The 14424-nt window shown below is 48.1% G+C and overlaps 1 protein-coding gene across 4 annotated transcripts in view; it reads left to right on the top strand.

Moving 5' to 3' along the window:
• foxn3 (forkhead box N3) overlaps positions 1-14424 on the top strand; it is a 115666-nt gene that overhangs the window by 49031 nt on the left and 52211 nt on the right. For all 4 annotated transcript variants that reach the window (XM_046308100.1, XM_046308103.1, XM_046308102.1 and 1 more), the window contains exon 3: positions 13439-13575. In XM_046308100.1, the coding sequence (XP_046164056.1) occupies positions 13439-13575 (137 nt within the window). The remainder of the gene's footprint in view (positions 1-13438; positions 13576-14424) is intronic.

Raw genomic sequence — 14424 nt, 5'->3', positions numbered from 1 at the left:
AAATTCTTATTTTCAATGACAGCCTAGGAACAGCGGGTTAACTGCCTTGTTCAGGGGCAGATCGACAGATTTGTACCGTGTCAGCTCGTGGACTCGATCTAGCAACCTTTCGGTTACTGGCCCAATGCTCTAACCCAGGGGTTCTTAAACATTTTTCAGCCTGAGACCTAAATGAGAAATTCTATGTTTTCCTGGAACCCAACCTTAGAAAAACTATACGGAATTTCATTGCCCTTGTGCCATTAAAAAGAAATGCAATATAGACAAATTCAAATAATGAAATACCCATAAATACATGTTCATGTTTATTTTTCCCCATTAAAAACACTCTTACACACCTTTCTAGGTTGGAACTGTTGCTGTTAAAATACACATTTTTTAAATTCTGAACTGGAATAAACTGATTGATCACCGAACACAGAACACACAGTTGTGTTGAAGAAAGTCCTTTTTATTGTTTGATTTATTTCACCTTTATTTAACCAGGTAGTCCTAATGAGAGGTGTTGAAGTTTGAAGTTGAAGTTTTCAACGAGCATGTCTATTCTGTCAGAAGCCTGACTTGCATAGGTTATGTGGTGCCAAACTGGACCAGAACATCTACTGCTTTCTCAGTCAGGCAGGAGACCGCTTCCTGCTGTTGATGAGCAACCCAGAACTGTGTGTTTGTCTCAATATAGCATATTGCTTCAATCAGTTTATTCCAGTTCAGAATAAAAATGATTACTTGTAACAGCAACAGTTCCAACCTAAACTTGTTTTCAACAATAATTTCTACAGTAAAGTAGGCCTGATCATTTTTCATCTTCATCTGAACTGTTTCTTAGGTTTGCTAATTAGCTTGCTTTGGCTAACGTTAGCTATTAGCTGTGTAACGTTACAAGGCCAGGGGATTGTTTGAAAGAGAAACTCAAATCTACTACTATGAGAGGTAGTACTCCCTTATTTCTGCTTATCATCACCTGTTATAAAATTACAACAATGCCTTGCTAGTTGACTTACTTTTCCACTTTCGAAGCACTGTTTCCTGAAGCACTGTTTCCTGAAGCATTCTGCCCTGTTCTGAAATAACTCTCTGGGTTTACCGTCACGCTGTGGATGTTTGGTCAGGACGTGTCGTTTTATTAATTTGTTCGTTTCGAGAGACTCATGACTAAGCACTTCCCCGCACAAAACACATTGTGGGCGCTCTTCATTATTTCTCAAAGTTTGTATGAAAGAAACAAGAAGTCATCACTTTATTTGCGTTTCATGACGATTGAGCTCAGTAAGAACTTGTGGCTAGCAGGAGTCCATTTCGTGACCGCGGTGAGTGAAGGCGAGCGGGAATAACAGGTCAGTGGCTTGAACGACAGCACTGCAGCGTGTGGCTCGCGGAGTGATCTTCAACACAACTGCGGGGAAAAAAATCCAGTAAACAGCGAAGCACATGGGCATCTCCCTCTACCTCTACCTCTCCCACTCGCGCTGCTGTCAAACTGAGCAGAGACCGCTGATAATCCGAGACCGCTGATAATCCGAGACCGCTGATAATCCGAGTCCGCTGATAATCCGAGTCCGCTGATAAGCAGAGACCGCTGATAATCCGAGACCGCTGATAATCCGAGACCGCTGATAAAACGAGACCGCTGATAAGCAGAGACCACCGATAAGCAGAGACCGCTGATAAACCGAGGCCGCTGATAAACCGAGACCGCTGATAAGCCGAGACCGCTGATAAGCAGAGACCGCTGATAAGCTGATACCGCTGATAAGCAGAGACCGCTGATAAGCAGAGACCGCTGATAATCCGAGACCGCTGATCATCCGAGACCGCTGATAATCCGAGACCGCTGATAATCCGAGACCGCTGATAATCCGAGACCGCTGATAATCCGAGACCGCCGATAAACCGAGACCGCTGATAAGCCGAGAGCGCAGTGAGCCGAGAGCGCAGTTGCACTTGGCCAAATCAATTCCAGTAATTCGTGAAATAATTAGACATTTACGTTGCGACCCACATTAACAGGGTCGCAACCAATATTTTAGGGATCGCTGCTCTAACCACTAGGCTACCTAAATCCCTTGGTCCAGGTCAGGGTGAGGACAGTGTTGTTCCCAATGTTGTTCCTCACAGATCCACCATTCACAGTGGAGGACAGAGAGATGACGGGATGGCAGGAGGAGGAGGTGGAGGGATGGATGAGGGTGAGGAGAGGATGATAGTGGGCTCAGGACTGTGTTTTTTAAGTGTGAGAACGGAATAAATGGAATCGGGGAGGGAGGAGGAGAGGAGAGAGGGATGGAGAAGCAGGAGTAAGAGAGGATGGTGAAAGGAATAGAGTAAGAGAGGAGGAAAATGATAGTGAGCTGTGCTTTTTTTGAGTGAGAAAAGAAGGAATTCAGGGGTAGGAGGAGGAGGATGATAATAGAGGGCTGTGTTATTTAGCGCGGGGGGCTGATAGGATTAACTGGATGGGCTGTGAGATGGAGGGATGAATCATCAGAGCGAGAGAGGGAGGGAAATAGAGGGAGAGAGGGCGCAAGAGCCTTCTGCCAGAGCCATCAAACACCCGCTTTCACACACACACACACACACAGGCACACACACAAACACCACACACTCCGCGCAGCACGCCTGTTGCCTAGGATACCACTGTAATCCAACCTCTTCCCCCTCCTCCCTACATCCTCCATTCATTTCTCTGTCTCTCAGTCTCCCTCCTTTCTTTCTCTCTCAGAAGGGGACGACCACTGTAATGCAACCAAGCCCCACTTCGTCTTTCTCCACTCTCCCTCACACCTCTCTCTCATTGGCTCTCCCTCTTTCTCTTTCTCTCTCCTCTCTCCTCTCCTTTTCCCCACTCCCCCCTCAACTGTCTCTCTACCTCTTTCTTTTTTCTCTCCTCTCTCTCTCTCTCTCTCTCTCTCTCTCTCTCTCTCTCTCTCTCTCTCTCTCTCTCTCTCTCTCTCTCTCTGTCTCTCTCTCTCTCGGTTTTTTCCCTCTGATGGGGGTTGTATTGAGTGTACTGTCTCAGAGCAGAGAGTTGTGTGAGGGAAAGAAATGCGAGGGAAAGTGCTCTAAAGCCCATCGATTCTTTCCTGATTACTGAACGTTTGGAATTCCAGCTGGCACAGCCCCTTTTCTCTCTGAGAGACGGATAGAAATAATCCCACAACTCAAGAGGAAACACACACACACACACACGTTTGTGCCTTTATGTCTTGTGCATAACTTCCTGGTAGACCTGATTGATATTACATTGTGGTAGCTTTTCATTTAAGCATCAGACAATAAACATATTTCCACCTCAAGCTGTCACTAAATTAATGACCCTGTGTGAAATAGGCATTAAAACCTGCCATCACACTAGCTTTCTCTCAATGCCCCACCTCTCCTGCGATTAATTACTGGCTGGTAATTAGAGTCGATTATCTTTGTTTAAAGGTAGCACAATAACTTATTTCACATTCAGACACAAACCTGGGCTTTCTGATAATTACAGTAGGGTAGAAAATATGTTGGTTTGAAATGAGAAATGTTTTGTGTTTGTTTGGCTTTGTTTGTATGGTTTATGCTCTGATGTACACTTACTTACCAAAAGTATGTGGACACCTACTCATCAAACATCTCATTCCAAAATCATGGACATTAATATGGAGTCGGTTCCCACTTTACTGCTATAACAGCCTCCAGTATTCTGGGAAGGCTTCCCACTAGATGTTGAAACATTGCTGCGGGGACTTGCTTCAATTCAGCCACAAAAGCATTAGTGAGGTCAGGCACTAATGTTGGGCGATTAGGCCTGGCTCGCAATTGGCCTTCCAATTCATCCCAAAGGTCAGGGCTCTGGCCAGTCATGTTTTTCCACCCCCGATCGTAAAAAATAATTTCTGTATGGACCTCACTTTGTGCACGTGGGCATTGTCATGCTGAAACACGAAAGGGCCTGCCCCAAACTGTTGGAGGCACATAAACGTCTAGAATGTCATTGTATGCTGTAGCGTTAAGATTTCCCCTGTAACTAAGAGGCCTAGCCCGAAACATGGAAAGACAGCCCCAGACTATTATTCCTCCTCCACCAAACATTACAGTTGGCACTATGCATTCGGGCAGGTATCGGTCTCCTGGCATCCGCAAAACCCAGATTTGTCCGTTGGACTGCCAGATGGTGAAGTGTGATGCATCAATCCAGAGAAAGCGTTTCCACTGCTCCAGTGGCGGCAAGCTCTACACCACTCCAGCTGACGCTTGGCATTGCGCATGGTGATTTTAGGCTTGCGTGTGGCTGCTCGGCCATGAAAACCCACTTCATGAAGCCCCCGATGAAACGTAATTGTGCTCATGTTGCTTCCAGAGGCAGTTTGGAACTTGGTAGTGAGTGTTTCAACCGAGCATAGATGATTTTTAAGTGCTACGCGCTTCAGCACTCGGCTGTCCCGTTCTGAGAGCTCGTGTGGCCTACCACTTCGCAGCTGAGCCGTTGCTCCTAGACGTTTCCACTTCACAATAGAAGCACTTACAGTTGACCGGGGCAGCTCTAGAAGGGCAGATTTTGACAAACTGACTAGTTGGAAAGGTGGCATCCTAGGATGGTGCCACGTTGAAAGTCACTGAGCTCTTCAGTAAGGCCATTCTACTGCCAATGTTTGTCTATGGAGATTGCATGGCTGTGTGCTCGATTGTATACACCTGTCAGCAATGGGTGTGGTTGAAATAGCCTAATTGTCACATCTATGGCTGCTCCTCCCCATCGGCACACGACGACGCCGAAATACTAACCTCCTGTCCTAGATTTCATCATAACACACACCTGGCATCCTTCATTACGCACCTGCAGATCATCATGATTCATATCTGGACTCCATTACCTCCCCTTTACATGTTCATTCCGCGGTCGGTATTGTTTCCTGTTCACAAGCTATCTCGTCACTGTTACACTGTCTTGTTTCTTGTTTTAGTAAACGTTTCACCTTCTTCTCGACTCACAGCGTAATCATTACAGAATACCGACTCAACCCATGGAAGCAGCAGAAAATTTGAATCTCTCTCAGACGGTCAATGAACAGGGTAATCTTTTACATCAACACCCTGACCAGCTGGCACAACTGGGATTGGCTATGGAGGAGGTTTTTCGCAGTGTGCAAAATCTCAAACACACCCGGGAGGCATTGCCTTCATCTAGCGGAGGATACTCTACAACCAGTCGACCCAGTGAGCCAGTACATCAGCCCATTCATCAACCCGCTCAAGTCACCGATACCCATTTATCCCTCGCAGATAAATATGACGGTACACCATCCAAATGCCGTGGCTTTCTACTTCAGTGCTCCCTCTATTATTCACATAAGAGGGGAGCTCCCACCACGAGAGTTTACCCCGGTAATTTCTCTGCTGACTGGGCTAGCATTGGAATAGGCTACGGCCGTCCGGGAGAGAGGAGAGGAGGAGCTGGATTCTTATGAGGGGTTCATGGATCTGTTTGTTTAAATGTATTTTGATAAATCCCCCGGCGGGCAGAGAAGGGAGGTGAGCGGCTACTGCAATTACGGCAGGGGAGCCAGACGGCTGCTGAGTACGCGCTCACCTTTCGGACTATAGCAGCATCCAGTGGATATAATGAGCCGCCGCTTCGCACGCTATTTAGAAGAGGTTTGTGTGAAGGGGTCCAGATGGAACTGGCCTGTCGAGACAAAAACCTCACCTTGGATGCACTCATTGCGATGGCTATCTGTCTGGATAAGCTACTTCGGGAGCGCCTCATCATTTCTCTCCCTCAGTGAACACTTGGGAACTCATGGAGGTAGGGGTCACTCGTCTCTCCGTGGCGGAGCGTCAGACGGATAGAGCTGGGCAAGGAGGGCATGAGCTCCAGAGTTGTCTGGCATGTACAAATCCGGGATCCACAGGAGCAAAGGGACGGTCACGTGAGACTCCAGCGCCTAGGTCAGGTGTGAGTATTCCATCTTCATCACTGTCTACTAGGCCCTTGTTGGTGTCCATTACACTAGCTGACTGTCCCTCATGTTCTGTGTCAGCAGTGGTAGTGGATCCCGGTGTCGCTGGGAACTTTATTGACCAGACCTTGCCTCCTCTCTTAACATCAACTCATACCCGCTCTCATCTCCTTTCCTGATTCAAGCCCTGGATAGTTGTCCTCTAGGATCCAGGACGGTCACCCACTTCACTCAAATCAAATCAAAGCAAATCAAATCAAAACAAATTTATATAGCCCTTCGTACATCAGCTGATATCTCAAAGTGCTGTACAGAAACCCAGCCTAAAACCCCAAACAGCAAACAATGCAGGTGTAAAAGCACGGTGGCTAGGAAAAACTCCCTAGAAAGGCCAAAACCTAGGAAGAAACCTAGAGAGGAACCAGGCTATGTGGGGTGGCCAGTCCTCTTCTGGCTGTGCCGGGTAGAGATTATAACAGAACATGACCAAGATGTTCAAATGTTCATAAATGACCAGCATGGTCGAATAATAATAAGGCAGAACAGTTGAAACTGGAGCAGCAGCACAGTCAGGTGGACTGGGGACAGCAAGGAGCCATCATGTCAGGTAGTCCTGGGGCACGGTCCTAGGGCTCAGGTCCTCCGAGAGAGAGAAAGAAAGAGAGAATTAGAGAGAGCATATGTGGGGTGGCCAGTCCTCTTCTGGCTGTGCCGGGTGGAGATTATAACAGAACGTGGCCAAGATGTTCAAATGTTCATAAATGACCAGCAATGACAACTCACCCTCACCGTGGAGTCCATTAATCAGGAAAAGATCCCCTTCTTCATCACCAGTTCACAAGATCATCCTCGGCCTCCCTTGGCTTCAATGCCAAAACCCTATAATTTCATGGACAAGTATGAGAATCACAGACTGGTCACCTGAATGCCGGAGGACCTGCTTCCCTGTCCCCTGTGGTTCCATGTCGGTTGAGATTCCTGTGATTTCCCTTCAGCCCAACATCCCAGAGGTATACCAGGACCTCCGAGAAGTATTCTCCAAGACCCGCGCTACCTGTCTCCCTCCTCGTCGCCCCTGGGACTGTGCCATCGAACTGCTTGCCGGTGCAATACCTCCACGCAGAAGCATCTACCCTCTGTCTGTGGCTGAGACCCAGGCCATGGAGGATCCAAGAGGCGCTCCAACAAGGTTTCATCTGTACATCCACTGCCCCTGCGTCGGCTGTTTTCTTCTTTGTGGACAAGAAGGACAGAGTGTTATGCTCATGCACTGACTACAGACGGCTCAATGAACTTACCACAAAGTATCGGTACCCTGTCCCTCTGGTGCTGGTTCTTCACCAAACTGGACCTGCGGAGTGCTTACAATCTCATCCGCATCCAGGAGGGGGATGAGTGGAAGACGGCATTCAGCACAAAGTTTAGCCACTACGAGTACTTGATGATGCCATTTGACTTAGCCAATGCTCCCTCAGTGTTCCAGGCATTCGTGAATGAGGTGTTCAGGGACATGCTCGGACGCCAGGTGGTCATGTATAACGATGACATCCTGGTCTACTCGGCTACCCTGGAGGATCACATTCACGTTTGAGCAGCCCTGGAACACCTCCTGGCTACTAACATGTTTGTCAAGGCTGAGAAGTGCCAATTCTACCAGAAGGCTGTCTCCTTCATAGGGTACCAAATCAGCCCGCAGGGAGTAAGGATGGATGACAAGAAAGTAGATGCGGTTAGGTCATGGCCAGTCATCAACCACCATAAAGGGGTTACAACCGTTTTTGGGGTTTGCCAACTCCTACCGCCTGTTCGTCAGGAACTTCAGCTCTATCGCCATCCCTCTCACCTCTCTCCTCACGGGTGGGCCTCGTAGGTTGGTGTGGAGCCCAGCAGCCGACAAGGCCTTTTGTCTCCTCAAGGGACATTCCACCTCCGCCTCAAACACCCAGATCCTATGTTATCCTTTGTGGTTGAGGTGGACACATCAAGAGGTGGGCGTGGGGGCAGTTTTGTCTCAACGACAGGATAACCCATTGAAATTGTATCCATGTGCATTCTTCTCTAAGAAACTGTCCCCCGCAGAGAGGAAACACGATGCCGGTCGATCGTGAGTTCTTGGTGGTGAAGTTGTCATTAGAGAAGTAGAGACACTGGCTGGAGGGCGCCAAGGAACCTTTGTCCTTCTCACTGACCATCGGAAGCTGGAGTACACACTGACAGCGAGGAGACTCAATCCGCGCCAAGCCAGGTGGGCACTATTCTTCGTCAGGTTCGACTTCACGCTAACCTACCGCCCAGGTTCGAAGAACATCAAGGCCGATGCCCTGTCCCATATCTATGATTCGGGAGAGGGTCCTGTCCAGAGTGCCCCTATAATACCATCCTCCAAAGTTGTAGCTTCAGTGGACTGGGACGAGGATGTGGACATCCACCAGGCTTCAGAGAGGGAGCCCACACCCCTGAACTGTCCTCCTGAGCGCATCTATGTTCCCACAGGGATAACGGATCGGCTGCTGACCTGGGCTTTTGTCGCTGGACATCCAGGTATTTCTTACGCTATCAACACCATCGCTGAGAAGTACTGGTGACCCACCTTGGCGTAGGATGTAACTTGTTATGTCTACTCCTGTTCCGTATGTGCTCAAACCAAGTCCCCCTGGAATGCACCAGCAGGGAAGCTCCTGCCACTTCCCGTGCCTCAGCGACCCTGGTCTCATCTATCCATTGACTTTGTAACAGATCTCCCCTCTGACGGTTTCACCACCATTCTGGTGGTAGTGGATAGATTCTCCAAGTCATGTCGTTTAATCCCTCTTCCTGGTCTCCCCGCTGCTCTCCAGGTTGCTGAGGCACTCTCCAGCAGGTCTTTTGGCATTATGGCCTTGCGGAGAACATAGTCTCAGACCGTGGGGAGACCAGGGGCATTCATGGAGAAGCTCGGGGTCACGGTCAGCCTCACTTCTGGGTACCGGCCTCAGTCCAATGGGCAGGTGTAGAGGATGAACAAGGAGCTTGGGAGGTTCCTGAGGAGTCACTGTCAGGACCGGCAGGGTACGATTCCTTCCATGGGAATACTATGCCCAGAACTTGCTGCATCTATCCTCTACTGGGTTGACCCCCTACCCATTTGTTCTGGGTTTTCAGCCGTCCCTGGCCCCATAGACCCCAGGCCAGACCGAAGCTCCTGCGATTGATGAGAGACTCCATTGTGCCGTCCTTCGTCAAAAGGAACAGGCAGACCGCCACCTCAGTGAGACCCCTGTGTTCCACCCTGGGGATCACGTCTGGTTCTCTACCAGGAACATTCCACTCTGCCTGCCCTGCAAGAAACTGAGCCCCAGGTTTGTGGGGCCGTTCAAGGGTCAACGAGGTGATGTATAGGTTACAGTTGCCCAGTCGCTATCTTAACTATCTGGTGGTTCCTGGTTCCCTAGCTGATGCTGTCCCCTATGACACCCCACCACCTCCCCTGTTTGTCGAGGGGAGTCCGGCATATGCTGTCAGATCCGTACTGGACTCATGAAGTTGTGGGGGTCGACTCCAGTATCTGGTAGACTGGGAGGGGTATGGCCCAGAGGAGCAGTGTTGGGTTCCGGTGGAGAACATTTTGGATTCCAACATGATCCGTGATTTCCACCTTCGCCGCCTGGACCGACCCGCTTCTCGTCATCGGGGTCCCCCCCCACTGGTTGCAGCATGTCAGGGGGGGTACTTCCCTATACTAACCACCGGTCCTGGGATTCATCATTACGTACACCTGGCATCCTTTATTACGCACCTGCAGATCATCATGATTCACACCTGGACTCCATTACCTTCCCTTTATATGTCCCTCCCTTATGTTCATTTTTCAGTCGGTATTGTTTCCTGTTCTCAAGCTATCTCGCCACTGTTACACTGTCTTGTTTCATGTTTGTTGTTTTTGTAATTATACAGTGCATTCGGAAAATATTCAGACCCCTTGACTATTTCCACTTTTTGTTACGTTACAGCCATATTCTAAAATTGATTAAATCGTTTTTTCCCTCATCAATCTACGCACAATACCCCTTAATGACAAAGCAAAAACAGGTATTTAGACCCTTTACTCAGTACTTTGTTAAAGCACCTTTGGCAGCGATTACAGCCTCGGGTCTTCTTGGGTAAGATGCTACAAGCTTGGCACACCTGTATTTGGGGAGTTTCTCCCATTATTATCTGCAGATCTTCTCAAGATCTGTCAGGTTGGATGGGGAGCATCGCTGCACAGTTATTTTCAGGTCTCTCCAAAGTTGTTCGATTGAGTTCAAGTCCGTGGTCTGGCTGCGCCACTCAAGGACATGTAGAGACTTGTCCCGAAGCCACTCCTGCGTTGTCTTGGCTGTGTGCTTAGGGTCATTGTCCTGTTGGAAGGTGAACCTTCACCCCAGTCTGAGGTCCTGAGTGCTCTGGAGCAGGTTTTCATCAAGGATCTCTGTACTTTGCTCCGTTCATCTTTGCCTCAATCCTGACTAGTCTCCCAGTCCCTTCCGCTGAAATACATCCCCACAGCATGATGCTGCCACCAGCATGCTTTACCGTAGGGATGGTTTCAGGTTTCCTCCAGATGTGAAGCTTGGCATTCAGGCCAAAGAGTTCAATCTAGGTTTCATCAGTAGAGAATCTTGTTTCTCATGGTCTGAGTCTTTGGGTGCCTTTTGACAAACTTCAAGCGGGCTGTCATGTGCCTTTTACTGAGGAGTGGCTTCCGTCTGGCCACTCTACCATAAAATCCTGATTGGTGGAGCGCTGCAGATATGATTGTCCTTCTGGAATGTTCTCCAATCTCAACAGAGTACTCTAGAGCTCTGTCAGAGTGACCATCGGGTTCTTGGTCACCTCCCTTACCAAGGCCCTTCTCCCCCGATTACTCAGTTTGGCCGGGCGGCCAGCTCTAGGAAGAGTCTTTGAGGTTGCAAACTTCTTCTATTTAAGAATGATGGAGGCCACTGTGTTGTTGGGGACCTTCAATACTGCAGAAATGTTTTGGTACCCTTCCCCAGATCTGTCCCTCACCTCAAGCCTTTCTCAAAGCTCTACGGACCTCATGGCTTGGTTTTTGATCTGACATGCACTGTCCACTGTGGGACCTTATATAGACAAGTGTGTGCCTTTCCAAATCATGTCCAAACAATAGAATTTACCACAGGTGGACTCCAATCAAGTTGTATACACCTCAAGCATTATCCATGGTTTTATTTTACCTTTATTTAACCAGGTAGGCTAGTTGAGAACAAGTTCTCATTTACAACCGCAACCTGGCCAAGATAAAGCAGTGAGACACAAACAACAACACAGAGTTACACATGGAATAAACAAGCGACCAGTCAATAACACAATGGAAATAATAAAGTCTATATACAGTGTGTGCAAATGGCGTGCCATGAAAACAGGATGCACCTGAGTTCAAATTTGAGTCTCATAGCAAAGGGTCTGATTTCTTACGTAAGTAAGTTATTTCTGTTTGTTATTGTTTTATACATTTGCAAAAAAAAATCTAAATGTCCTGTTTTCACGTTGTCATTATGGGGTATTGTATGTTGATTGCTGAGGAAAATGTTTTATTTAATACATTTTAGGAAAAGGCTGTATAGTAAAAAACTGTGTAAAAAGTCAAGGGGTCTGAATACTTTCCGATGGCATTATGGCTGAAATGGAATCAAACACATCGAACACATGGTTTCCATGTGGTTGATACCATTCCATTGACTCCATTCCAGCCATTATCATGAGCCGTCCTCCCCTCAGCTGCCGCTACTGAAGTGTACACACACACATACACACACTTACAGTAGCTGTCAGTAGGATGGTAGCGTCATCAGGCTGTCTCTACTGCAGCATTTATAAGTATTGCATTTCATGGCCTGATAGAGTTTGTAACAATCTGAGTCATGGCCTTAAAGAAGCAGCTCCACTGATGGAAAGCTGACAGAATAATTAGGTGTGTGTGTGTGTGTGTGTCTGAACCTAAAATTACCGCCTGCATCGTTTCTGGCGGAATTGGATCTTTACTCTAAACTTCCTTTAAAAAATGGTGATTAGCTCCCTGGAGCCTAGAGAGAAGGGTAAATATTAGCGGTTATCCGTCTAGCCTAGCACTGTCTTTATGATCAATAGGGTAGATTTCTGTATTTAGCACCTGATATCACCTGTCCCTCTGTGCAGACTAGTCGCTCCAGTAGACAGGGGCAGAGGCAGTCAGTCACAAGCTCACATACACCCGAGTACACACACTTTCACAATCTCTCTTTCAGTTGCCCTCGCACACACACGGCTGTCTGATATCAAGTCACTGAGCCCAAGGTCATGACTATTGATCTAACTAGAACACAGAGCAGTACACATTCTGACACACACACACACACACACACACAGACAGACAGACAGACAGACAGACAGACAGACAGACAGACAGACAGACAGACAGACAGACAGACAGACAGACAGACAGACAGACAGACAGACAGACAGACAGACAGACAGACAGACAGACAGACAGACAGACAGACAGGACAGGCAGACAGGCAGGCAGGCAGGCAGGCAGGCAGGCAGGCGGGGGGGGGGGACTATGTCATCTGTTGTAATGACAGACTTTTGACATTGTGAATTTTTCCCCCATCTGGTCTGGTTGCTTTGAGACGACCTGTCCCTCTCATTGGCTATTCTTCACTATATGTTTACTGGAAATTAGAAATCCTCAACGCATCCCTGTAGCAAAGTGCTGATGCTGTCATATGGGGACCATTAAAAAAACACACACATTTGTCCGGGTTCTTTATTTCTTTCTGGCCTGGTTTTTACAAGAGGCAGGTTTATCGCTTTACTTATTTCTCATAATCAAATCCTGCTGGAGGCGAGGTGCACACGCACTCACGCACACACGCACACACACACACACACACACACACACACACACACACACACACACACACACACACACACACACACACACACACACACACACACACACACACACACACACACACACACACACACACACACACACACACACACACACACACACACACACACACACACACACACACACACACACACACACACAAAGGCAAAGCACCTCTCCCAGAGGTATATAGAGCTTATAGCGAAATAGAGTAGAATCGGTCTCATCTGACCTCTGTGCACCTCATTAACCAACCGTAGAACAAAAGGAAAGAGAGATGGCGCAAAAGAGGACAAAAAGAGAGACTGGTTACTTCACCTGGTGCTAATGCTGTGACAAAAACATACAGGTGGCTATCAGGGAAAGAGGATAAGAAGGGGAAGGCGAGGGGAAGGAAGGGGGTGTGTGTGTCTGTGGGACTCAGTTATCTCTTGTGGATATGTACTGTACAATAATGCGCTATGAAAGTAAATACATCATTTATTGACCTCACGTCGCCAATGGAGAGTCTTGTTATTGTGAATCTGTAAAAACAACTGTTCATTCCAACAATTTTCTCTCCGCCCCCCCCCATCTCTCTCTACAGAGCATTGGGAAGGGGTCCTTGTGGTGTGTAGACCCTGAGTACAGGCAGAATTTGATTCAGGCGTTGAAGAAGACACCTTACCACCCTCACGCCCAGGTCTTCTCTACTCCCCCCACCTCTCCTCAGGCATATCAGAGGTAAGACACACACACACACACACACACACACACACACACACACACACACACACACACACACACACACACACACACACACACACACACACACACACACACACACACACACACACACACACACACACACACACACACACACACACACACACACACACAACACCCCAGGCATATCAAAAGTAGAGTATAAAAAGGCAGACGGACATGGTAACTAGTGATCCACCCCCCAGTGTCAACCTCCTGCCTGGTCTCTCCCTCCCCTCACATGACACCCTGCCGTGGACTGCTTAGCAAACGCTGCCTCAGGACACACCAGGCCGGACCAGAGAGAGAGGAGGGAGGAGTGTTCATGTCAAACAGTCAGGAGAGCGATAGGAGGGATAATGTCAAACAGTAGAGAGAGAGATCAGTGTTATACGCCCTGCCGTCGCTCTCCTCTGATCAGTGGTGTGTCCACTGATGTGTGTGTCCAGTCCACTGAAGAACAGAGCAGAGTGGTGTTGGGCCAGCGCCCAGGGTAGCGGAGTCAGCCGAGTGTGCAGGACACAGTAATGGCTTCACTGTAAAAACCCATCATCCTTAACAGGATGTGGAACAAATGGGTGGTCAGGGAGGGATACGGAAAGAGACGGGGGGGGGGGAGAAGAAGAAGAAGAAGGGATGAGAATAGAAGAGATGTTCTCCCAAATGCTTCAACGCTTGAGGCCACCTTATCAAGGTTATAAGCTCTACTCTTCCAAAGACAGAGGAAATGGAATAACATGGCCATTGTTATGCACGGTGGGAAATTCCTTCTGTAGCAGTTTAAACTGGAATACATGTACTGCAATAATTGCTTGAACATCTGTCGCA

This window comes from Oncorhynchus gorbuscha, linkage group LG17, assembly GCF_021184085.1.
Source record: "Oncorhynchus gorbuscha isolate QuinsamMale2020 ecotype Even-year linkage group LG17, OgorEven_v1.0, whole genome shotgun sequence".
Taxonomy (NCBI): domain Eukaryota; kingdom Metazoa; phylum Chordata; class Actinopteri; order Salmoniformes; family Salmonidae; genus Oncorhynchus; species Oncorhynchus gorbuscha.
Note: the sequence above shows the minus strand (reverse complement) of the source record. Positions and strands in the feature narration are given on the sequence as shown.